This window comes from Meleagris gallopavo, chromosome 1 (assembly GCF_905368555.1).
Source record: "Meleagris gallopavo chromosome 1, MGAL_WU_HG_1.1, whole genome shotgun sequence".
Lineage (NCBI taxonomy): Eukaryota > Metazoa > Chordata > Aves > Galliformes > Phasianidae > Meleagris > Meleagris gallopavo.
The window spans coordinates 44,266,964-44,291,270 of NC_139404.1; the positions used below are offsets into that span (position 1 = coordinate 44,266,964).

The window sequence follows — 24,307 nt, forward strand, 5'->3', positions numbered from 1 at the left end:
TTGACATGAGTGTTGGAGTTTATTCTGTGTGTTTACAGATTGACTTAAAATATAGAAACATCCATGGCTACAGCGTAACTTGAGAAGATTTGAGAACTAACACCTCCACTCAACTGCTGCGCCTTATTAGAGATCTGTGCTCTAAATTTGGAGAATAACCTCACAAAGACTAAGACACTTTCTTTCAGGAGTAAGGCTTGTCTGCCACCTTGCAATACAACAAGCCCATGCAAACCAAATGCTCATTCCTGGAAGACTCTGAAGCGTTGATTTCTGTGGAGAGAAAAAAAAAAAAAGAAAAAGAAAAATACTTACTGTGTTCATTTTTGCTAATAAGGTGCCTGAATTAATTTACTAAGAAACAATTTCCTAAATATGTCATATGCATTTTTAGGAATAAGTATGCAAGAGAGCTAGAAAAGCCAATGCCTAATTTTCTATTTCTCATAAGATGATGGGGGAGAGAGGGAAAATATAGCTTCAACAACAACAACCCCACAAAAATCCAGATACCAGCTCTGATTTATGAATTTGTTGGCAAAGCCAACACAGTCCTGCCCTCGCTACCACATCCCATTTGTTACATAACTGGAAGTCAGTTGTTTGATCAGAAATTCATAAGTGACTGCTTGGGTGAGATAAGGTAATGCTTTATCTTCAGCAAGAGAGCAACTTAGAAACTACACTTTCTAGGTTTTCAGAAACACAGAGTCCCAGAGATCCGTGGCTCGTGGAATTACCATTAGTGCCTTCTTGGTATCTCTGCTGTTAATGGACAGAAAAACCTACTTTCTGTTTAGCCAATATGGAGTGAGCAACTTTCTCTTTGCTATTCACAATATGCTGAAGCAAGCAAGGCAGTTGGCAGTTATTAATAGCCCCATCTCCAGCCATAGTTGAGAAGTGTGTAGTCATGCTTCTGAGTGTCCTTAAGCAATTCCTGTCTTGCTACCAGAAAGCTGTAATCTGTCAGAACATGCTTCCAAGAATAAACTCTCAGAACATTAAGTGTCAGAGAGGGGGCAGACCTCATATACTGTCTCCTAAAATCTTTTAACAGAAGCCATCTAAAAATAGTCTGGAAACTTATCAGGGAACGTGGTTTAGTTTGTAAAAATAAAAATAATGCTTTGCAATGTCTTCCACTGCAACCTTTTAGAGCTAATCTTTTAAAGGGACGCGTTTCCAGAATAACAAATACCTACCGATTACCTCTAATTTAAAACTAATTACACTATGAGGTTATAAAATAAGGGAATCTCCAACCTAGTGGAGGCTATTTTGTGAATAAAATTTAACAGGATTGCCAATGAGTTTATACAAAGTACGGAAGATTGCTGCCAGTTTCTAATTAACACTGTAAGTAATATGCCATTGTAGTGATGTGAAAGACAGGACTGCAGATGCGATAGTACTATGTAACAGATAGCAGTGATGCCATCTGTTAGATAGCAGACAGCACATATGATGATTACTAATATAATTAAGTATATTGAGTATAATAAGACCTAGTATTTTCTATGGATAGGGTAAATTTCTAAGGAGCTACTGAGAATGTCTTAACAATTTTTATTAGTCAGATACTACTCAATAAAGAGGAGATAATTAATAAAAGTCTAACACCGGGGAAGAAAAACAGTGAGATTTGCAGTGGTGTCCAATTGTGAAGGGAGTTTATTTCAGTCTTAGACTGGCCTAGAAGGATTTTACCTGCAGCATGAATGAACAGTATCCTTTGGGAAGGAATCTGAACATCTGAGGTGTCAGCCACCTCAGGTGTCATCATTATTGAATTCAGCAAATTTTTAAAGAAGTTATGACAACTAAGTCATGAATATCTTCAAGATAAGTCGGAGATAACTTAATTTTATTTAATATCCTCCAGGAAACTAGAACAAGGCCTGCTGTGCTTATGTCAAAATTTCACACAGAACAATACACCTAATCATATTCGGCATTGAGGGGCCTCATAGGATGCATTTTCTTAGTGCTGTATTACAGTGATGCAGTTCAGGATACAGGCAAGGGCAACTTGGCCAGCTAAATCTGAGCTGATGTTTGCTGAAATGGGACAGTCTGCCAGTCAGAAGAAGGTGGCAGAAAGTGACAGCTTTGTTGCTGTAAGAAGTGATGTACTTCTAAATGATGTATGGAATTAGCCAGCTGTGGCGGCACACCATACAGGCTGCACCACCTGCAAAATCCTAGTAAGAATCCTGAGAAGTTGTGCCTTGGTCACAACCTGCTCATAAACTTGTCAAGATGCAGTTTGAAGTAGAACAGTTTGTCTCCACTACACCTACAGACAAGATTTTCCATAAGTTATTTCTTAAACAGTTTAAATACTTTCTTTTCATTTCCAGATCACATTTGTTTCAGGCAGTTTATAATCGTTTATTTTTGTCAGCACCATCCTTGAGCTTAGAATTCTCAACATGTTTTCTTTGTCTGCCAGTGCAACCACTCTCTTGCTTGTACTCAGCCCAAAAGGCTGTTCTTCATCTGAAAGCTGACCTCATCCCAGCACAACAGCTTCCTTGTGGGAACAATGAGCTGGCACAGGACATACACTGAGCTGTATTGCTTCTGTTCAGTGCTTGAATGCAGAACAGAAGCTGTGCACAGAAGCGTGATGGGAGTGATGAGGAGGGCGTGAGAGAGCCTTGCAGTGGAAATACAGCTTTCTTCTTGATTGCATCTCTGAGTAGTACATAAAGTATGGTGCTGCATTGGCACAGGCTGTCCAGGGTGGCAGTGGAGTCACGTCCCTGGAGGTTTTCAAGAAATGCGTAGACGTGGCACTGAGGGACATGGCCAGTGGGCATGGTTGGACTGGATGATCTTAGAGGAATCTTCTGCAACCTCTGTGATTCTAAGTCACCCTTCTGCCAGCTCTCTGCTTACTGACTGCAGTGCTCCACGAAGGCCCAGAACGGATGATTTCCATCTTAGAATCATAGAATCATAGAATGGCCTGGGTTGAAAAGGACTACAATGATCATCAAGTTTCAACTCCCCTGCTTTGTCCAGGGTCGCCAACCACCAGACCAGGCTGCCCAGAGCCACATCCAGCCTGGCCTTGAATGCCTCCAGGGATGGGGCATCCACAACCTCCTTGGGCAACCTGTTCCAGTGTGACACCACCCTCTGTGTGAAAAACTTCCTCCTGAAATCTAACCTAAACCTCCCCTGTCTCAGTTTAAAACCATTCCCCCTTGTCCTATCACTATCCACCCTCGTAAACAGCTGTTCCCTCTCCTGTTTATAAGCTCCCTTCAAGTACTGGAAGGCCACAATGAGGTCTCCCGGGAGCCTTCTCTTCTCCAAGCTAAACAAGCCCAGTTCGCTCAACCTTTCTTCATAGGAGAGGTTCTCCAGTCCTCTGATCATCTTAGTGGCCCTCTTCTGGACTCACTCCAAGAGCTCCACATCCTTCCTGTACTGAGAGCTCCAGGCCTGAACACAGTACTCCAGATAGTACCTCATAAGAGCTGAGTAGAGGGGAAACTGTCATGGCAAACATCTGAAAATAAATGTTTGCCACTGCTAGTGGGAACAATCAGTGGGAATGCTCAGCTCTTGGCTATGCTCCTGCTGGACTCTGGAAAGCTGTCAGTGTCACCAGCTGCTCCACAACTGCAGGACAAAGCGAGATGCTGCTGAAACTGGGAGGCTTTCACTGGTGGCTGCGTGAAACTTGTACACTCAGCCAGAGACCCGAAAGCACCAGAGAACAACCGCACTGCACCTCCCAGCGGGCCGCGGGGCGTACACCGGAAGAGGAAGTACGCCGGAAGCGGAAATAAACCGGAAGCAGAATGGCGCCGGAAGCGGAAGAGCGCTGCTTTCAGCGCTGAAGGCGGAGGGGGTTCGTATTGGCGCAGTGCTTGTCTTCGCGGCCGGGGTCGCGTACTGAGGGATGAAAGCGTTCCGTTGGTATGTAGTGCTCTGCAGGTCGGCTTTTATAACGGGCACTCTTGCTTGCCGTGATGGATTAGGGACTGATTTTCTTTCAGATAAATACTTGCTGTAGATAAGCACGCATGTATATAGACGTTCTTTGTCCCAGGTTGTGTGCGCGGGGCCCTCTAGCAGCGTCCCATCTCTTCCCCGGCAGCGCCCAGAGAGGCGCATGGGGCTATGCGGCAGCGGCACTCCTGGTGGGTAAACGGGTGGGAAGCGGGGAGGGGCTGCCGACCGCACGCTGTGGAGGCGTTCTGAAGCGCTGATTTTTTTTTTTTATTTTTTTTTCTGTTAACGAGCATGTCGTTTTGCTGTCCCCAGTTATGTTTTGCATCTAGGCAGTTTGTTAACTCCAAGAGTTACTTAAGAGTCGCTCTGAATGTAATGCTTCCTAACCTTTTTCTATGGAAACTACAACGGTTTCAATGATGCTATTTGATAGAGCAGATTCTCAGCTATGACAACACAATCTCCACCGTTAGTACTGCATTTTTGCTAACAATGAATAAAAACCTGCTTAGCCACACTTGTAAAAATCTGCATGGTTGTCCAAAATGTGGCTTGGCTTTCATGTCTCAGTCACTGCTGAAATACACCACCCACCTTCTCACTATGCTCACGTCTGCTGTTTGATCTCCATCAACATTCAGCACGCATTAATGAATGTCAGTGAGTGCAGTTTTTTCCCCATGAAAGAATTCGGTGATGCACCTTTGCTTCATATGCACTTCCCTGTCAGACACCATTCTGTCAGACTGCCCCCCCGTTGCCATTTGTCACAAGGCAACAAAATGTAACAGAATGCTGGTGGGAGGGTTCAACCTCTACTGACACACGACCAGCATTTACTTTTGATGTTATGGGCTGATGTAATAAAATAGGAGGCATTACTTTTGGAACAGGCTCGTGTGTGTTGCGAAAGGAAAATCGCACATCAGGAATAGTTCCATGGGGCTTGCAGAAAAAAGAAGAAGTCGCTGTTGGAGAGGGTCCAGATGATCACAAGGCTGGAGCACCTCCCCTATGAAGACAGGCTGAGGGAGCTGGGCTTGTTCAGCCTGGAGAAAAGAAGGCTGTGGGGTGACCTCATTGCAGCCTTTCAGTACCTAAAGGGAGCCTACAAACAGGAGGGGAACCAACTCTTTGAAAAGGTTGATAACTGCAGGACAAAGGGAAATAGTTTTAAGTTGAGGGAGGGAAGATTTAGGTTGGATGTCAGGGGGAAGTTCTTTACTGTGAGAGTGGTGAGGTGCTGGAACAGGCTGCCCAGAGAGGTTGTGGAAGCCCCATCCTGGAGGTGTTCAAGGTGAGGTTGGATGTGGCCCTGGGCAGCAGGGTCTAGTATTAGACAGTGAGGTTGGTGGCCCTGCATGTGGCAGGGAGATTGGAAATTCATGATCCTTGAGGTCCCTTTCAACCCTGGCCTGTGATTCTGTGAAGGATACAAAAGTGGTGCATGTGTGGGCACTAGCAGCAAAACTGAGCTGAGGGAGGACCCAAGCTTGGAAAGTTGTTTTCTGGGGCGACTGAGGTTGTTCAGTAAATTAAGCTACTTTAGAGAGAACTTCTTACTAATGAAGATTGTCCCATATTTGACTTTTTAGGAGATGTGTTTATCTTAAATCATAAAGACTTACCAAAAACTGACAACAAGTAACATACTGAACGAATTCTATTTGTTCTTAAGCTAGGAAACTAAATTGTCTATCTCTGTACCCAAACAGTTACGAAACTGGTCTTTTTCAGAGGGTGTTCTGGAACCGAAAAGACATCGTGTCTGTTTCAGTTCCATCTTGTCCAGGACTGGTTTCCCATCTGCTCTCAGCATGGCAACATCACTTAGGGCTGTGTGGTCCAGCTGTCTCTGGGTGCGTTCAGTAGCTGCCTGTAAGCAAGTCCCACTACGAGGTAAGTGATGATGGAATTGAAATCCTATATTAGCATTTATTCTTTGAGAGCTGCTTTGTTATACTCTATAAAATCATAGAGTGGCTTAGTTTGAAAGGGACTTTAAAGATCTGTGTTATAAAAGTTTGACATCTTTATAACTAAAGATGAGTTTCTTTGGGAAAACTGAAGCATGATGGTGCTGATCAAAATATAAATGTAGAATTTTAAAATCCGAAGTGTATCTCAATTTCTAGATAAATTTGTCTTTGAATTTTAGAATTTAACACATGAAAGTACTTCTAAAAGGAAAACACCTACAGAAAAGTTTCCCCTTGGTTCTTTGAATCTTCCCAGCTTTGTTGCACTGAATGCCTCTCCCCACAGTATAGCCACTGTGGTGGCATTCACAGCATTTATGCCATTTTACTTTTACTGAAGGGACCCGAAGGGGCCACAGTATCAAGGTGTGATCTAGTGAGTGCTGAGTGCAGGGTGAGAATCTCTTCCCTTGCTGTTATAGACAAGCATGCTGGTGGCCTTTACTACTTGTAATTCTTGTGATTGCTTTCCTTGGAGTAACAGGAACTTGTGGAAGGAATTGAGTTCCCTAGTGTTAGAGCAGCCAAGGGATTGTAGTTTTGCATAGCATATATACCACTCTTCAGCAAAGTACAAACTCATTTTAACAGTGACTGTTACTGTGAATTAAAGAAAAAATCAGATAATCTTCCCTGTAAATCATACTATAATGTTCTTTGCCCTTTCAATACTATATGACCTCAAAATGCATCTATTTTGTTAAAGCATTTATAAAGATATAACAGTGACGTTTGTGTTTTGTTCAAGCTGTGTTTTTTTTCTTAGGAATACAGTACAATAGAAATACAAAAGTAGGACAGCTACGTAAATATTGCGTTTTTGGTAGCACTAGAAATCTTCATGCTAAAGTGAGCTTCTATTTAGACAACGTTTTATAACTTGTTTGTCTTTTTTTCCTTGCAGTTGGAGCTGTATGTCATGCTTGTCATAAATCGACGTACTCAGTGCTCCCTGAAGACTACAACTGGTAAGTCAACGTGCTCTGTGTGGCCTTCTCATGTGATGTGTATTGCACGTTACTGGCTCTGCCATCAAGTTGTCATCTGATGGTATCAAACACACTTTCGACCGCTTTTGGATATAGATGCATAATAACTTGAAGTGAAGTATTGTTTTCAGTCATAATGATTGTGAAGCTACTGTTTCAAAAATGAGCAGAATGGAGAATCATGCATGACTCATTCCAAATACGATGATGAGCCCCGTACCACTACATTTTTAATTGTGGAAGAGCTAAAGAAAGAGCAGTTGTTTTCACAGATGCTTATTGTTAAGACACAGCCCAGGTAATTTTGTGCTGCTGCATGGGAAACTTCAGTAGGAAATGGAAAAGATGATAAAAACATAATGAGAATTGCAACATCTGCACTGCAGAAGTTTTTTGGAAGCTAATGTTACAGAAGTTAACAGGGAAATAAGGTGAGAAAAGCCGTACTCCCTCAAGGAACTTGTCAATAGAATTTCTTCTTTATCATGCTTACCATCATTTGTCAAATGATGGAACCTGGAGCTTTATTTCCTATTCTTTCTCTTACTGGTACCACACTTCTTATAAAGGCACGTTGTAGATATCACTGACATTCATTACCTGCTGTTAGTTTTAGTGTGATTCTTCAGTGTCCTAAAGACTTTTCCGAGCCATATTTCCAGCTGTCTGTAGAGCTCCATTTTATCCCTTTCTTCTCTGCCATCAAAAAAAAAAAAGAGAGAAGAAGAAGAAACATGAAATAGCTGGGGGAAGAAAGTTCAGATCAAGTACTTGTGAGCCTTCTATTTTTTTATTTTATAGAAGATTTACAAAGAATTCATAAATAGAGGATGAATTCAGGTTTTCTTTGGGAATTGGGCTGCTCAGTCAGTCAGCATTTCTGAAAATTGTAAGGGATTGTAATAATGTCACTTTTTATTTTTATAGCAGAGTGGAACTTGCCTTGACATCAGATTCGAAGACAATTGTCTGCTACCACCCTTCACTTGAGATTCCATACGAGCACACACAAGTATGTCCAACTGTACACACTGCTTAGTCGTGTAAAAGCATAGGAAGTTCTGAGTCTTTAGGACAACTGTTCGTTCTTCCTTGCAGTTTGAAATACAGAGGTACTATTCTTTACATAAGCAGCATACCCGTGAAGTGAATGATGAATATAGCTGCTGCTGTAAGGAGGACTTTGAGCTGAAGTGAGAGAAAGCTACGGGCAAATAAATGCTCAGATTATCCCAGCATTACTCAAAGTGAATTAAATGAGGTACTCAAATAGTTGTGCACTACAGAGAAAACCAGTGTTTGTCTAAGAGCATGCTCCTCAGAGAAGATGTTGGAAATCCAGGCGATAGCTCATACGTCCTACTGTGTTCAGATGCAGCAGTGTGGGGGACATGAAGAAGTGCTGTTATTTTAAACTCAGGCTTTAAATTCCATTCAACTCTGAGTTCATAAACTTCACAGGAAAATTTTCAATAAAAACTTAAAAACTTAATACGATAAAATGGTGATCGTCAGTATGAGCAAATGTATAAATAGCAATAATATGAGTATTTTATGTTAGTAAATTGATGCTTATGATTCAGCTAGTGGATTGTAAGGATGAGAGCTCAGCAGTAGTACTGATAGTAGGGACACGGTAATCAGCTGTAGCACCTGGAGTAATGAGATGTTTCTAGAATTCCTCCCCAGAGTGATGTGGTTTTGATTGAGAAGGAGGGAGCCTTTTATGATGCTTTCTCTTTTTAGTTCTTTTGTTCTCAGCTTTAAAGAGTAAACAGTAATGTTATCAGTGCAGCTTGACTTTTTGTTTTTCCTCAAAGAGGAAATTTACATTATTGTTTTTGTAGCCTGTGCCACGACCAGATCCAGTGAATAACAAAGAAGAAACTCTTGATCAAGTTTTAAAATCCAGATTGAATGAAGAAGAGCTAAAGAATGATAGAGGACTTACAATTGAAGAGCTCAGCAAAATGTTTTACACTACAAAACATCGGTGGTACCCTGTGGGACAGTAAGTTTTCTTTTTATTCCATGTGTGTTCCTTTTGGGCATAAAGAGAAATACAGGAATGATTATAATTTATCCAAACTCATCCTATGAAATACTCTTAGCACGTGGGCTACTGCATACAGTTCTAAATGCAATGTCGTGTAAATGGAAGACTGTGTATTATTTTATTTTTTTAAATTCTGCCCCTTCCATAGACTTTGCAATTTGATTGGTAAAATACCATGGAGTAGAAATTTCTCATGTTGTGTAATTAGCTGCTGCTCCACGTGATTTCCTAAAATTGCATAAGTGAAATCACACTTTTAATGAATGTAGCCAATACAGCTTGAAACCATATAATTATCAGACTTTAAAAAAAAAAAAAAAAAAAGTAGTTTTTCATTTGAAATGATGAGAAGTGTACCTTGGTGCACTTTGTATTCAGAAAGCTGCAAGGAGAAGAGATATAACATGCCTGACTGAGCTTAAAGAGAAACTCTGTGTGTTCAGGTACACCATTGGAAACAAACAGCATTTTAGTTTGTGCAACTCCACTCCAGTCTGTGTTATTACATTTTATGGTAATTGCTAGTTTTATAGCTATGGAAACTTGATACACAGCAAACCTTTTTAACTGCTGTGTTTTGTGAACAAGTGAAGAAAACAAAATGGTAGAACTCCCTATGGCCAGAGGGTAGTTGTCGCTTAATGAGTATTGTACTGTATTTGCCTTGTTTAAGGGTGGCTAATTAAGAAAGTAGGGATGCAATTTATCTTTCTTTGTTGTGAAGAATTGTTTTAAATTATTTGACTGTAGAATATTACACTATTTAAAGTAAGGTCTGACATAACTCCTTCTTGTACCCCTGATTATTCTGTAGCAATCATTTTGGTCAGAGGAGGCCCTGACTATACAATAAAATCAATCTCACACAAAGGATTAAGAGTAAAAAACAGCCTTTGTATCTAATCTGTTCTACAACTGAATGGATTATTGCGTGCTTGTAGCAGACATAGCAGCAGAAATGAGCAGTGTTACGTAACTTCATGAACAACATCTAATGAATGGTCACGGGCTGTGTTTGTGTGTATTATATTTTGCTTACTGTGTAACCTCCAAACTGCTTCTGGAGGGAAGAAGGTCAGAAAAATCAAAGATTTTTCCAAAACTTGCATTCACAGCAGCTTTTTTTTTTATCTTCTAGGTATCACAGAAGACGGAAGAATCCTAATCCTCCTAAAGACAGATAATTAAGATGACTTCTCGCTCACGAGCATGTTGTTATTAATCTTTATTTGAAATAAAAGAAAAAATACAGAAATGTTTATCAGTTCTACATGTGTGTTTTAACGAAACAGTGCTTAACTAAATTTGATTTTTCCTGTTTCAGTTAGTTGATAATAGAAAAACAACAGAAGTGCACTGATGACATAAGGGCTCTGAAGAATATTGTGCCTGTTGGGTCAGAGAATGTGCTGGTCTTAGATCTGGATGTAACAGATGATGGAGTGCTCTGATTAAACTAGGTCAGAGGCTTATCGTAAAGTAAACGCATAGAAGCAGTATTTCAGAGTGGGAGTTCTAGAACTGGACGTGCTGTGGTTTCTTATTTTAGAAATCTAAGACTTGAAATGCAGATGAGCTTTGAATACTGAGGTTTAAAGAATTTAAGGCTCTTTTCTTATTCTGAAAGCCAGATGACTCAGTTAAACTTCAGCTTCCAAGGCATCACTCGCTCTTTAATCATTCGGCATTCGCAAATATTTGAGATATTTGTGTACATTCTTGTTGTTATTTTTAATTTTAAATTCATCCTAATTTATTCAGTGAGGATGCTATGTATGTTCCTATAAATAGGTGTAGCTCGGGGAGGAATAGTTCTTTGCTTTAGCCCAGCAATCATTCAGTGAAGATACCTACTCTTTCCAGCTTACCAAGGGGGAAGGACTGGTCCTTTAAATGCTTTAAATTCAAGAAACATGATTTTAATCTGCTTCATAGCACTTTGCAGTGCTTAAATGTTTCTGCTAGTAAAATATTGTCACCTACCGTTTTTCTCAGAAATATGAAATTCTGTTCTCCAGCCTCCAGTTTTAGGCATCGGCCTTCTGACAGAAAGTGCCGTCTTGGGACGTTGTGCCTCCACAGAGATCCAGTAACATTACTGTTATCTTTGCACATCTAAATAAATAATGATGGAGAAAAAATCCCAAATGTCATACATTTTGATCGTACTTCCTTTCCAAGGCAACTTGGATAAGACAGGAAGGTTCTTGTTTCTTGCATTCATCTAGTGTCATTTTGCCAGTTTGTGTTATCCATATGTTTTGCTAGAAGATGAGTACCGTATAAAGTCTCTAATTCTGGTCATTTTAGCATGAAGTACATCTGCTTTTTTCTAGAGTTATTAAACAGTTTGTTTTTCTTAAATGCTTTGATTGTGTGAAGTTAATGGCAGATGCACCAAGCTAGTCTACGTATTTGATGGGTGTTATTTTTAACATGTAAGGCCAGTAGCCCGTAATGATTTCTCCTGGAATAGCACGAAACAGCTCTGCTACGCTTCTGTGTTAATCTGATGCCATGTGTAATCCTACATCAGCACAGTGATTCTGGGTGTGTGATCCAGTGTGTTGCTCACATGTCATCAAGCATACTGTCATGAAGGAATGTTTACTGTGTTTTTGGAAAGGATGTCTGCTTACTCTGCAAATTCAGTTGAACAAAAGTACTTCTTCTGCCTATAGTATCACTTTTTTTGAAGGGTTTTTAGTAATTGGTGGCGTAGCACATTTTATTATTTGCATCAGTTTATGGTGACTGTTACTGACACAGGTCCATAGGTGAGAAGCTTACATCTCAACGCTCACTGTTTTGTTACAATCCACCATGTAAAACTGAACCACCATTATTTTTGGAAAGCTGAGACCTAAATAGTCTCTGCTTGGTTTCATTCCAATTTAAAAAAAGATGTTCTTTCTTGGGTTCAGCTTTCAAATATTTATCCCCCCCACAAACAAATTCTTGCTTATGCCTGCATAATGCTGTTAGGACGTTTTCCCTTGCAGATGCCTTTTGTTATCACAGTACTACTACATTTGTCTGTTCTTGCCTGTCAAACTTGGTGATTAATCATCTACAGTCACTGCAGAAATGTTACATATCTCACTTTTTCCCAAATGTTTCTGAACACTCCTGAGGTATTTGGAGCACTAAAAATCTGTTATGTGTGGGACTGCTATCTGATTTAAAGTACTTCCTCTTCTGAGCAGTTACTGGGAACTGAGCGAGTCTGAAACGCACTCACTGCATGTACCCTCTGCCAATTTGTTGTTACGTTAATCCATAAAATGGGTGTTTTAAAATCTTTCCTTGCACTACGCTGCCAATATTTCTGTTTTCTTATACTAAATCTTTCGTCTGGGTCATCTGAAGCGTGACCCAACTAAACTCCTATTCCCACAGTAATTTCAAGTTGTCCTCATGGCTTTCATCGTCTTGAACAGCTACATAAAGCTGTCTTTAACTGTGTGTTTCTCTTTACTCGAAGACTTGGAGTTGGAAATCCATCTGCTGGAGCCTTTTCCTGCTTTTTCCTAAAAGAACAATCAATTTGAAAGGTAGTTTGGGACTTTCTGTTGTCTTTTCTCCTCTTGTGCTAACTTCGTAATTGAAAATTTGAGTTACACAGAATTGGTAGAATGGGAAATCTGCTGTAGTGCTTTTGTATCCAACTTAAGGCACTCAGCCATTTGCCTTGTGCTTAATAGCTATTGTTTCAGACTTCAGGAGGCTCATTGCCGTGGATAGTGTGCAATTGGGTACATCTTACTGATTTTTAGCTTTTTTTTCACGTTGTACTGAAAGTCTCTTTGAGCTTTCCTTGTTAGTATGCTATTCCACTAGAAAGCTCTGCTTCAGTCACATATCAGAAGGTTTATCCTCAATTCAGGCCGTTAAAATCACACTGAAATTTTTCACTTACTCTACGTAGACCTGAATTCAAAAAGGAAGCCTTCTTTTCAAACGGGTATTTTGCCTTTTCTGTGTGCAAATTGTCGTTCTGCAGGTTCGTGGTACCACCACCGGGAGGCAATCTTGCACAGTGGCTCTCCTGGATTTGTTCGAAGCCATAGATCGTGGGACTTAACACTATGAGAGGCATGCACCAGCTGCTACTTAATTAAATTTGCAAGTACTGAAGAATAAGATATTTCCTGGGAGGTCTGAAAGTGCTTGGATTCAAAGGGTCAAAGGTTCTTTTCTAGCACTTTCTTGTTTGCTTTGAACTGTTTGACTTTTCTAATGTATCAGAGTTGTATCTTTCTTCATACTTATTAAACAACAACAAAAAAAACCACCCAACCCTTGTGGTTTTGAAAAATTGAGTCAAAAGTACAGCACTGCCAAATGTGCCCATTTGACGAGTTTCGTGTCTGCATGCTCAAGTTCCTCGAGACAAGAATGGAGGGAGTGGTTAGCCACCCTCCCCTCTGCAGCTATTCAGCCCCATGGAAAAGCTGGCTGTTGGGAGGGCCTGGATTTCACCTGACATCTCCAAATTCTACTGTGCCACCACTACATCTCTGCTGCAGCTCTATCATGTATCACAATAGGAATTTATGTTTGATGTCAGCACTTTCTCGGTTATTCCAGTTTTCATGGTGCATTGTTACAGTTTCCCACATGCTCATTCCATCCTGAAAAACAGTACAAGGTTATATGAACAGGCAGACATAGGCTGTGCAGGCTGCGTTCCTCTTCTGTAATGGAGGATGTGTGTCTCACTTTAATACTACTGTAGAATAAATTGACTTACAGCCCAGTTTTCACAAGAATAAAGTTCAGACTAATTGTATACCTACAATATGTAAGAGCTAGACTTGTTTCTTAACACTGAGTCAACTACCAATTAGACATGTAAATCTGAGTAAACTGTCATAGATTCACCTTATAGTCAATAGGCACGCATACAAAGTACCTCAACGAGGCAGTAAATCCCATTAAAAAAAAAAAATGCTTGGAATAAGCCGCACATTGTTTTCTGGAGGTGCTTTTCTCTCTTCTGTGAAGAGAGGAGGAGCTTAGTAGAGATTTAGATGCCTACTTCATCTAGGCAAATAAAGGTAGTTTTATTGTGTTTGGGAATTAGTTTTTGGTTGGTTGAGTTTGAAGGGTAGGGCAACAGTTTGAGAGCAGAGACAGAAATATAGAAGTACTCTGCTTAAAGGTGAAGACTTCTTTTTTGCTGTTTCTGCTAACCTTTAGTAGCATGTAGTCCATATACAGAAGTCCTGAAAGAAGAGATGAGAAAGTCAGCAAAATATTTTAAAGACTAAGCAGTTTTCTCTTGCTAAGCAAATGAAGCAATGTGTTTTGCCTTCACTGCAACAGCTTTCTAACTTCCTGGTTTTTGTTCTCTGCATGCAGTAATGCACATGCTTAATAACTGTGTATAGGATTTTAATCTCTCACCTCCTTTTGTTTCATCAGCTCTCCAATATTAAAAGTTAGTAGTGAAGCTGTTAATTTTTTTTTCTTTCATTCTAATTATTCCGAATAAACAAGAGTTGCTTATTTCATGCATCTCTGTAGTCCCTCTTCTGATGAGCCCATGGGTCTCTCTGTTACCTCCAGGTAGCTACACAAGACAAACACAACAAATAACAAAATGGCTGTGCTGCAGACATGCTCTTCTGCTTCTGCTTTCGTTAAGGCACTCTGAGGCTTCCAGTCAATAAAGTAATTCCAGGGAAAAAAGGTCTGTTTGTTTACATTTGTTTATGGTAATGTAAAAATTCATGTTTCCTCTTAATTTTTTGGTTATTCTATATTTTTTAGTCCTGACTCAGAATCACAGAATCACCAAGGTTGGAAAAGACCTCCAAAATCATCCAGTCCAACCATCCCGCTACACCAGTATTTCATCTCTAAACTATGTCCCCACTTCTAGGTCAGGATTTGCTTGTTATTTTCTATGAATACCTTACATCTTTATAAAACTGCTTACTCCCATCCCATTTTTTTATGCCGTTAAAATCTTGTATTTAGTGATGGGGAAACTGATCGTGGCAATGAGTTCCATGGATTTTAGAACTTGATTAAGAAAAAGGATTTCTGATCAAGGGGGAAGGCACACACAGTGCAAGCAAAGTGTTCGCCATACCAGGGAGAATAAGAAAAATGGTCCAGCACTTCTCTTTCTAGACCGTGTATTTGTATTCAAACCTACTGCAACAAACACTCCACGTGTGTCGTGTTGGCCGTGTGGGTTACAATTCATTGAATTTATACAGCTGTATTTGTTTAATAAAAAAAAAAAAAAAAAGACTTGAAATGAGCCCAAAGAGGCCAATGGTTTGGCTGAAAGGCGGTGATGGTGGCTGGGGCACAGCCTGTGAAGGAGGGAGGGTGTGGGCAGCCCTGAGGCAGGTGGCAGTGCTGAGCACCCCCACACTGCTTGGCTGGTCCTGGCCCCTCGAGCTGCTGGCTGTGTTGCTTCAACACGGCTGAGGCTTTAACTCGTGACTTGAGGAAATGACCCCTTAGAAGCTCTGTGCTTTCTTAAGGGTGAAGCACACCACCTGCAGAGCGCCACTTGTGCCCAGCCAGCTGGGCCCAGCAGCCGGCAGTCAGGCTGGCCCCTCTGAGCCTGGCACCAAGCTCAAGCTTGGGGCTGCTGAACACCCACACTGCTTCACCACATACCCCTCAGCCCTCTCCCAGCTTCTCCCAGCTGGCCCCCAAGCAGTGAAGAGCCTGCTCCCGAGGCCAGGCCTTTTTGTGCCTCTGCCCAGAGCAACCCAAGATGGCTGCATGCCCTCAGACATTACCACGCCCCAAAACACGTGTACCTCACATTCACAGTAGGGAAGCACCATTCTCAGAGGCTGCAGAGCTGTTTCACCTTATTTCAGGCACTCTGTACTGAAAGAAACACAAAAAAGCATCATTCCACATTGGACCCACAGAGCACCAGAGTGCAGGCAGTGCTGTGGAGTGGGGAAGCAGGAAGAGCCCAGGAGGAGCCACGTTGGCACGGCTGTAAGCCAATCCTCCTGGCATCAGGAATGTTCTTATCCAGAAATAAAGACATGCCCTGTGGGAGCAGGTAGCTGTTCTCTCAGACAACCCAAGCTCAGGCCCTCTTTGCTCCTCCTGTAAACACTCTGGCACAGGCATGTTGGGATGTGTGAGAGCAACAGCTCGCACGCAGTTATTGCTCTCTCTGCACAGCTTGAGTCCTCAGCACGGTCTTGCCCAGTTCACAGGTGTTCAAGTTGAAACAGCAGTAAACATCAAAGTATTTTTCTTCTGGATAAGCAAAATAAAAAATACAGTAACATAAAATCAGCCTGGATTTAGGAACACACAACTCTTTCAGTGGTCTGCATCAGAGTAAATGGAGTGAATGAAGGGTAACTAAATATCAATGTTCTGTAATCCTCAGCCTTCAGAGGATCCAAAAGTCTAATGAAATAGCTCAGGTTGAGGCACTTGGGAAAATAATGAGGCTTCTGGACAAAAATAATAATTGAGCACTAATTTCTTGAAATCTTCACTGAGGCATTTTAAAATAAAAAGGCTGTATTTTCATTTCAGAGCTAGTGACATTACAACAAAAGACATATCAGAGCATTAAAGAGCTCCCTTTCTTCTCAGGATGCACAGGTTAATGCATTTAAAAATCTGCAACACTGGCAGATAAGCTTTTCCCTCTAAATTACTTGCCATTTTTTCCCCTGTTCAGCTGCTCTACATGACAAATTAACTTTGCCTGGAAGGCACTACCAGCACAGCTCCTCTCTTCACATGGCACCCTGCTATCTCCCCAGTAGCCCCAGAAGCCAGAGACGAGGCTGCTTCAGGAATGAAGTTGCCTCCAGAATGCATTGGAGCACGGCCGTCAGCATCAGCAATCCATCCTGTGCGGGGATTCCAGAGCTGCAGCTGTATACTTTTGTCAGCCAGTCCAGAGGGGTTTCATTAACCTCTCCCCAGTACCTCTGTCTAAGCATGGATGGTGACTGGATTGTGAAACTTCTAGAAAAAAATCTATTTTGAAGTGTTAAGTACATAAATGCAATTGAGTGGAAACAGCTGTTATTTACATACGCTGAGCACAGGATTCTGCTCCCAGATGGATAGAAAAAAACTTGCCACTACAGGAAAAAAAAATTGGAAAAATATGGATTTAGAAAAAATACATGCAGTGGACCATGCTGTCAGATTTTATAAGCAATCACAGCTCCACAAGTTTGCCACAGCGATGGGATACAGCCCATCCACTGGAGGGTTATGTGCATCCCTGCAATAGAGCAGCTGGAAGGAGCGGGCGTGCTGCTGGGCACAGTGCGGGTGGATGGGCCCGTGTGTCAGCCTTGTACACAAAGGCAGACAGAGAGCCAGGAGTCTTCAGAAATAGTCTCGCAGAACAAAGCCCCCTTCACAACCAGATTTTGCCATGGACTTCTGTAAATTCAAGATTATGTTCTAGAAGAGAAATTAAAAAAAAAAAGAAAGAAAACAAAGCAAACTTTAGAACAATGCAAGCAGCATAGAACTGTGTGGCTAAAAGTGGAGGATGGCTGGGAATGCCCATCCCATCCCATCCCATCCTATCCCATCCCATGCCAGTGAACAGCTGGCCCCAAGACATGAGGTGGCTATGGAGATGTACAGAGAGGGCACACAGCGCACCTTGGTACTTTCCACTGGGAACCAGGCTGGGAACTTAGGTAGGGAGGTTTGGTTGGCTTTTCCTCACAGGAGCTGCTGTGAGAAACAGCAGAAGCTCAGGCAGAGCGAAAGCTCAGGCTCGGCAAAGCCGCTCAATTCTTGGAGCTTGCCATGGGATCCCCTTCAGGATCTGTTGTGTTCCAGGGCTGCTGTGCGTATCACTGCACACAGACCTGCCCTGATGCAGGCATGTATGTGGGAAATAGGTGCCACCTGTCCCACTTCAGATACAGACCCCCACAAGCCAGCCTGTGTGATACAGAGGGACATCGGGCAGCTGAAAGTGTCTCTCAGTGCCTGCCCTGAGCAGAGCCCAGCCACAATAGCAGAGCTGGTTCCATCAGACACAATGGGGCCCAAAATGCTGGGGTAAAGTGTGCCGTGCCCTAGGCGGCTCGCTGAGCCAAACTCATACCCAGAGGGATAAGCTATCAGGGGAGGGAGCTCTGAAGAGAAAGCTAAAAATAGTGTTAACATTTTGAAATATGGGACAATGGCATTCACAGTTAGAAGGGACCCAGCCCCAGACTTAACACTTTTTAAAAAGCTCTGCCTGTTTTGTAATAATCCCAGATATTATTTCCCCTCCCCCATCCATTTACAAAAACAGAGATAATAGCAAACTTCAGCAAATCTAAACCCAGTTATACAGAGCCATCTGTTAATTCTGGTCCATGGCAGCAGAGGGCATCTGAGGATTTCGAGCCACATCTGGTGCGGGGCTGCAGGCAGATGGCCGAGATAGATGCCCACGATCCGGCCTTGGACATGGCTTATCCCAGCCAGGGCTCCCACAGCCGGGCGTCCCCAAGCTCTGCACCGCGGCGTGTGACCGAGAAGCTCCAAGCATCCTTGGGCAGCAGGCGGGCGCTGGGCAGGTCACTGAGATTGTGCAGCGCGTGGGGCTGTGGGAGGCCGTGCCCAGCCCTGCAGGCCTGCAGCCACGGGGCCTTGGGCAGGCCGTGTTCGTTGCCTGCTGCGAGCACTCTGAAAACACATCTGAGGTGAGCACCGCGCACAGCTCCAAGCTGCACGTTGTCACTATGTGGAAGAAGTTTAAAGTTACAGCGATGCAGTAATACCCATCTGATGCCCTGTTATTCAAGCTGCTAAGTGCAGCAGCACGTCAGGCCTGAAGTGCGCTGCAGCCTCCCTCCGAAGTGTAGCAGTGGCTGAAGCCCAGGAGAAGGCTCTCCCAGCTCCCTCTGTGCCTCCCAGCACTCCCAAAATGATATCCTCCTGCTGCTTCCCGTGGCAGCGCTCGCAATCATAAACACGTAATTGTAGGAATCCATCCTGGAGACCAAACAGCTCCGGGTGAGTTAAACATCCTCAGGACAAGAACTAGAGCAGTGATGTAAAATAAATCCTGCTCTGACGGGAGAGCATTTACTCAGAGCCACGTAACCCAGTTTCTGCTGCATCCCCGTTTCACTTTGCGCTCCGAACCCTCTCCGTCAAGAGCCAGCCACAGCTGCACCTATTTTAATTTTCCCTCTCAGTTTCAGAGCTGCCCCTACCAACCAAGGCTCTGTACTAACACACACAGCACCCCGGAGAGCCTCCTGCCCGCTGGGGGAAGGCAGCCGCAAAGCACGGGCCGCCCCTCACAGTGCAGGCACCATCCCGTCCTCGCTCAGAGCGGCCGTGTTGTTTCTGGCAGCGGCCGGGAGGAGAAGGCAGCACTGCACAGCACTGCCAGCCGCTATCTCGGTGGGCTTTAGGAAGCAAAGCCGGGGGTGCGAGTGCCGACAAACACCCGAACTTCAAAGAGTGCAAGTGTGACCAGAGGAGCCGTCGGTGTGCAGCTGGGTGCGCGTCTCTCAGCCGGGAAACGAGCTGAACAAACAGCACGGCCACGGCACCGTAGCCTGAACGCTACAGCCCGTCACACTCTCTCAGCAGCAGTTTAAATGACCGCTGTCAATGTGCGGCTTGCAGCAGTCTCTTTTTCTGCCGCGCTGATGAAAGGGAGGACTAACGGGGAAGAAAACGCTGTCAGAGCACCAGTATCTGCCCGTGAAACCTCCGGTACCTCTGTGCGGTGTTTTCCCCATCTCATCCAGGGACGCGGCACCTCCGTGTGATGGCAGTGACCCAGCAGATGGGGCTCTGAGCACAGTGCGACCCTATACACCAGGTAGGCACTGCCAGGTACTGCACCAGGTGGGCACTGCCATGGAAATTCTCTTCTTTTTTTTTTTATGTTTATTGCCCTGTGCCATCACATGTCATTTTGCCTTAACAAGCAGATATTTTCATGTTGCTTTGTCATTGCTTTATATCATAAATAATAAATTGGAGAAGCTATGAAAGCACTGCTTGCAGCATGGTTCTAATTAAAGCTCCCGAGTGTGTGAATCTCGCTCGGTGCAGCAGAGGCCTCTGTGTGCCACCAGCAGTTTCTACAGAGGAGAGGGCACACGGGGAGAGGGCAAAGAGTCCCGATGCCCCTTCCCAGGGGCTGAGATCTGTGCCTGCCATGTGCTGTGTGCATGGTGAGGGCAGGGGAACCCACTGGCCCTTCGAGGGGAAACCAGCAGGACAGCATTGCAGCCCTCCCAGCGCTGTCTCTGGACTGTTTGCTTTCCGATTCTGAGTGCTGCTTTCTCTTAGGACAGCGCTGATTCATAGGAATTATCCACCCAGTTTTTGATGACTCTCCTCGAGCAAATATATATTCTTAAGGAAGAGAAAGTGTTTGTGTCTGAATAGATCAGCATGGCAGGAAGTAAGGTGGCAGTTGGTTAAGAGTAAAATTGTTTCGTATACATCATCATTGATTTCATCAAAACATTCTGTTCCTCAGGCAGCTGCGAAGAGCAACGTGGTCCCACTTAGGGAAACGCTTGTTTTCTCTCTGCTCTATTTATTATGTTTTAAGAGCTCTTTGTAACAGAAGCAAAAACCTGACTGCAGGGCGAGAAGTTCCCCAGCCCCTGCATTGGGGTGTACCCTCTTAACTCACCCTCATCTGCTCACGGTGAGGGCTCCATGCTCCCATCCCTGTGCCTGGGGCCGGGATGTGGCAGAGCTCCTGCCGCAATCTGTATGAGCCCAGCAGTGCATGGTTGATCCCTCAGCGTGGGACACGATGCCCCCAGCCCCTTGGCTGACGCAGGTTGAGCTGAGCACAGGGCACGCTGAGGGCAGTGGGCTTTCTGAGCAGCATCCTCAGGGAGCAGGGATGCAGCAGCAAGGAGAGGCCCCTCTGTTCTGCCAGTGGGATAAATGAGCACGTAGCTTTTGCAGCACGGCAAATTTAGCCAAATCGGCTGCACCAGGGACAGAGAACTCCCCCCGTTCCCCCTCACATCGCATTACATAAATAAAGCAGTGCGAGCTCTCCTGTGCATCTGGCACACTTTTCAGGAATAAAGTGAGAAGCATTTCTAGCAACAGCCACACTTCGCACCACTGCAAAAACACTGCCGCCTCTTCTCTCGATCATGGAAGAGATATTTGCCTTAGGGAAAAACAAGCAGGGAACCTCCTTGTCCCGTCACCCCCCACACCCCCCCACCTTTCTCTCTCGGTACATCCAGAACCAAGTGAGAAATGTGACACATGCTCCGTGATTCCAGGAGCTCCCCACGCTGCTGCGGATCCGAACCTCCGAATCTGACACATCTGCCGACGGCCGACGCACTGCCCGACTGAACTGCTCGTGTGCGGGGGAAAGGATCTGGGAAAGGAATCGACTTTCTCCTTCCTCAGCCTCAAACCTCCGACGTTTGTGCCCTCGTCCCTGCCGGGCACTGCACGCCGGGGGCTGGCAGCGGCTGTCCCCGAGCCCCATCGGCAATATATAAAGCACGCTGCCCGGGCGGCATTACCCATTTCAGATCCCTGCCTACAGACGGTCATTTTCCTTTCGTATCAGTGACCCCGATTGGAAAATTATTGTTTATAGCACGGCAAATTAAAGCCGGATTTTGTTTACATGGAGCAAAGCAAAGCTCTCAGAGCCCGAGATCTCTGTGCCTCTCCCGTCTGCTTTTCCTCTGCATCCCATCTCTCTCCCACCCCGCTCTTTCTCACCCAGCAAAGCACTCGTGCAGACCGACCGAGCCCGTATTAAACGCCCTAATGCCAAAGAAGCTACAAAGTAGCTTAAAGCACTTTAATACACCGCATGTGGCCCGTAATCCCCAAAGTAATTTAATTTAATCGCCTTTTCTTCCACCACCGAATGGTTTTTTCCTCCCTGTGACCGTGCGGGAGTCTCACCCCGAGGCGGAATGGAGGTGGGGGGGCTGCGAGGAGCGGAGCCCGAGGTCCCTCCTGTCCCCCGCCCCGCCCGGGGGGTCCCACCGAGCGTCCCCGCACCGCTCCGCTCCGAGAGGGAACGCCGCGGTCACATCGCTGCCTCGGACCTTCAGCATTGCTTTTAAACGGCATTGACCTCTCGTGAAAAGTTGAACGGGACCACATCGAGAAAAGCCCCCGCTGGAGTTTTATCGCAGCTTTTCCCGTAACAATGGCCGGAGCCGGCAGTAACGCCCGTTCATTGCATTCCGCCGTTCCCGTTCCACCCCCGGCTCATGAATCACGGCGCTCCCCTCCGCTCTCCGGGAGCGGTTCCCGTACGGCTCCGAGCGGCCGAGAGAGCGGCGGCGGCGGGGAAGGGAGCGCCGAGAAGCGGTGTTCCTAAAAGTGCCACCGACAAATAACGCGGGGGGACGGAAGTGCGGCAAAGCGGCACAGCACAGCCCCGGCTCGGGGCGGGATGCACCGCCCCACGGGGAGCTCCTGAACGGCAAGGGGAGAGCTCCGATTGCAATGCTATAATAATACAGATATCGCAGCAAAAATAGGTAGCGTCGCAAAATATATATCACTGCAAAAATACATCTCGTAGCCGAACAATATATTCGTGAGCGAAAGCTCTGTGTCTGCATATAAGGAATTATTTTAGGAAGAAAAACGGAGAAATGTCCCTTTCTTGTTTTTTTAAATGTAGTTTTCTGGACGTAGTGCAGCCGATGTGAAGCAGTAAGTCGGGCTCTGCGCAGGCTGCCCCCCCTCCCGCCACCTCTCCCCTCGCCGACACCCGGAACACGGCTGGGAGCGCGGCCGAGGCGGGGGACCGGCGGGGCACCGACGCTCCGCGGGCAGCGCGTACGTACGGCCGCCTTTCCGAAAAGCCCAACGAGCGAAGTGCCCGCACATCGCACACACGCGGAGCCACGCCGACCACCTCGCTTAACAACCGTTATTCTTTCACACGAATCGCTTTAATTACCAAACGCACCGCTTGTGGCTAATTTTTATTATTTTATTTCATTTTTTAAGGGAGAATGATTAACCCCAACGCTCCTCGCTCACACCCCGCAGAAGCGCGTTTAAAACTCCTGAACAGCTCGGAGCGGCTCCCCCCCGATCTCAGCGTTGCCGGAGGTCAGCTCCCGGCGCAGAGACGGCGCGGCCCCCGGTTGGGGCACAGCGGAGCCCCCGCGCACCGTCGGAGCCGTCCCGGCCGCGGCCCTCTGCGCCGCGTTCCGCCGACGAAGGGTCCTCCGCACCCCCCACCACCACCACCACCACACCGCCACGCACACACACACACACGATTTGTAGAGCTGGTTTTGCTGCGACCGACACCGGCCTAGAGCAAACCGAACGGCCCAACGCCCCGATTCCTTCCTCTTTCAGATCCGAAAATTATCTCCTTCCCAACACCGCGGTTAATTTTGAGGGCGATCCCCACCCTTCGCCAGAGACGAGCCCGGCACAGCCGCGGCCGCCGTCGCTTTGCTCCCCTTTGTTTCCCCGTCAGACCCCCCCGCACCCCGCTCCGCGCGGCCGCTCCGCGGCACGGCGCCCGCACAGCCCCCCCTCTCCTCCCCCCCGCCCCCCTCCGGGCGCTCCCTGCCTCGAGGCCGCGCCCCCCCACTCGCTCTCAGGTGCCGCGGCCGCGGTGTTCCCGCTGCCCGCCCCCCCCCCCGCTCCCTCCCTCCCCGGCGGGCACTGACCTGCGGCGGCGGCGGCCTCGCGTCTCCGGCGCGATTCGTGCGGGGCGGTGCGAAGCGGCGGCCCGTGCGGGGAGGGGAGTTGCGCGGCGATGCGGCGGAGCGGCGCGGCCCGGGAGCGGTGCGGCTCGGAGCGGGTCCTGTCACATGATGCGGTTCCTGGAAAGTTCCTGGAAAGCGGCCTTTGTATGGAGCCGGGCGGGGGGAGGATGCCCGCGCCTCCTCATCAAAGGCGCGCGGAGCGCTCGCTCCTGCCCGCTCCCGGGGAAGGGGGCGGGCGGGGGGTGCTTCCCCCGGAGCGCGATCCTCCTCCTCTTCCTCCTCCTCCTCTCCTCCTCCTCCTCCTCCTCCTCCTCCTCCTCCTCTCGCGGCGGCAGCCGCCCGCCTCTCTGTCTGTGTCCGTCCGGCTGCGGGAGGGAGCGCGCTCCGCCGTGCGCCCGCACCGCCCGCACCGCCGCGCCCCGCCATGCCGCCGGCCCCCTGACGCCGCCGGGAGCCGAGCGAGCGCCGCGCCCCGCCCGCGGGCGGTCCCGTCCCGCTGAGCCCGGGTGAGTGCCGACCCCGAGCGCCCGCCGCGGGGCCGCGCGTTCCTCGACAGCGGGCGCGAAGCGGGGGGGGCTAGCGACCGCGCCGTCCCCTTCGCGTCCCCTTCCCGAGATTCCCCAC

General features: G+C 46.2%; 2 protein-coding genes across 22 annotated transcripts; one reads left to right on the forward strand and one right to left on the reverse strand.

Moving 5' to 3' along the window:
* On the reverse strand, window positions 1-24,109 carry LOC104910410 (uncharacterized). 21 transcript variants are annotated; one of them, XR_014883069.1, is made up of 4 exons: window positions 23,645-24,109; window positions 10,980-11,111; window positions 7,541-7,636; window positions 1-273 (listed from the first exon to the last, which is right to left on the reverse strand). XR_014883069.1 is itself a non-coding variant. In XM_085222947.1 (3 exons), the coding sequence occupies exons 1-3, from the start codon at window positions 24,107-24,109 to the stop codon at window positions 7,622-7,624; spliced, it is 612 nt and encodes a 203-aa protein (XP_085079073.1). In that variant the 3' UTR covers window positions 6,683-7,621. The 21 variants fall into 21 exon arrangements, 7 of the variants coding, with proteins under 7 accessions (XP_085079073.1, XP_085079057.1, XP_085079146.1 ...); XR_014883065.1 differs by having other exon boundaries at window positions 7,541-8,981; XR_014883085.1 differs by lacking the exon at window positions 10,980-11,111 and adding an exon at window positions 15,785-17,423.
* Window positions 5,731-10,255, forward strand: MRPL42 (mitochondrial ribosomal protein L42). Its single transcript, XM_010709172.4, has 5 exons — window positions 5,731-5,871; window positions 6,856-6,919; window positions 7,868-7,952; window positions 8,788-8,951; window positions 10,135-10,255. Exons 1-5 carry the CDS (start codon window positions 5,790-5,792, stop codon window positions 10,178-10,180), a joined length of 441 nt encoding a protein of 146 aa, XP_010707474.2. The 5' UTR covers window positions 5,731-5,789; the 3' UTR covers window positions 10,181-10,255.
* Window positions 24,110-24,307: the final 198 nt, after the last annotated feature.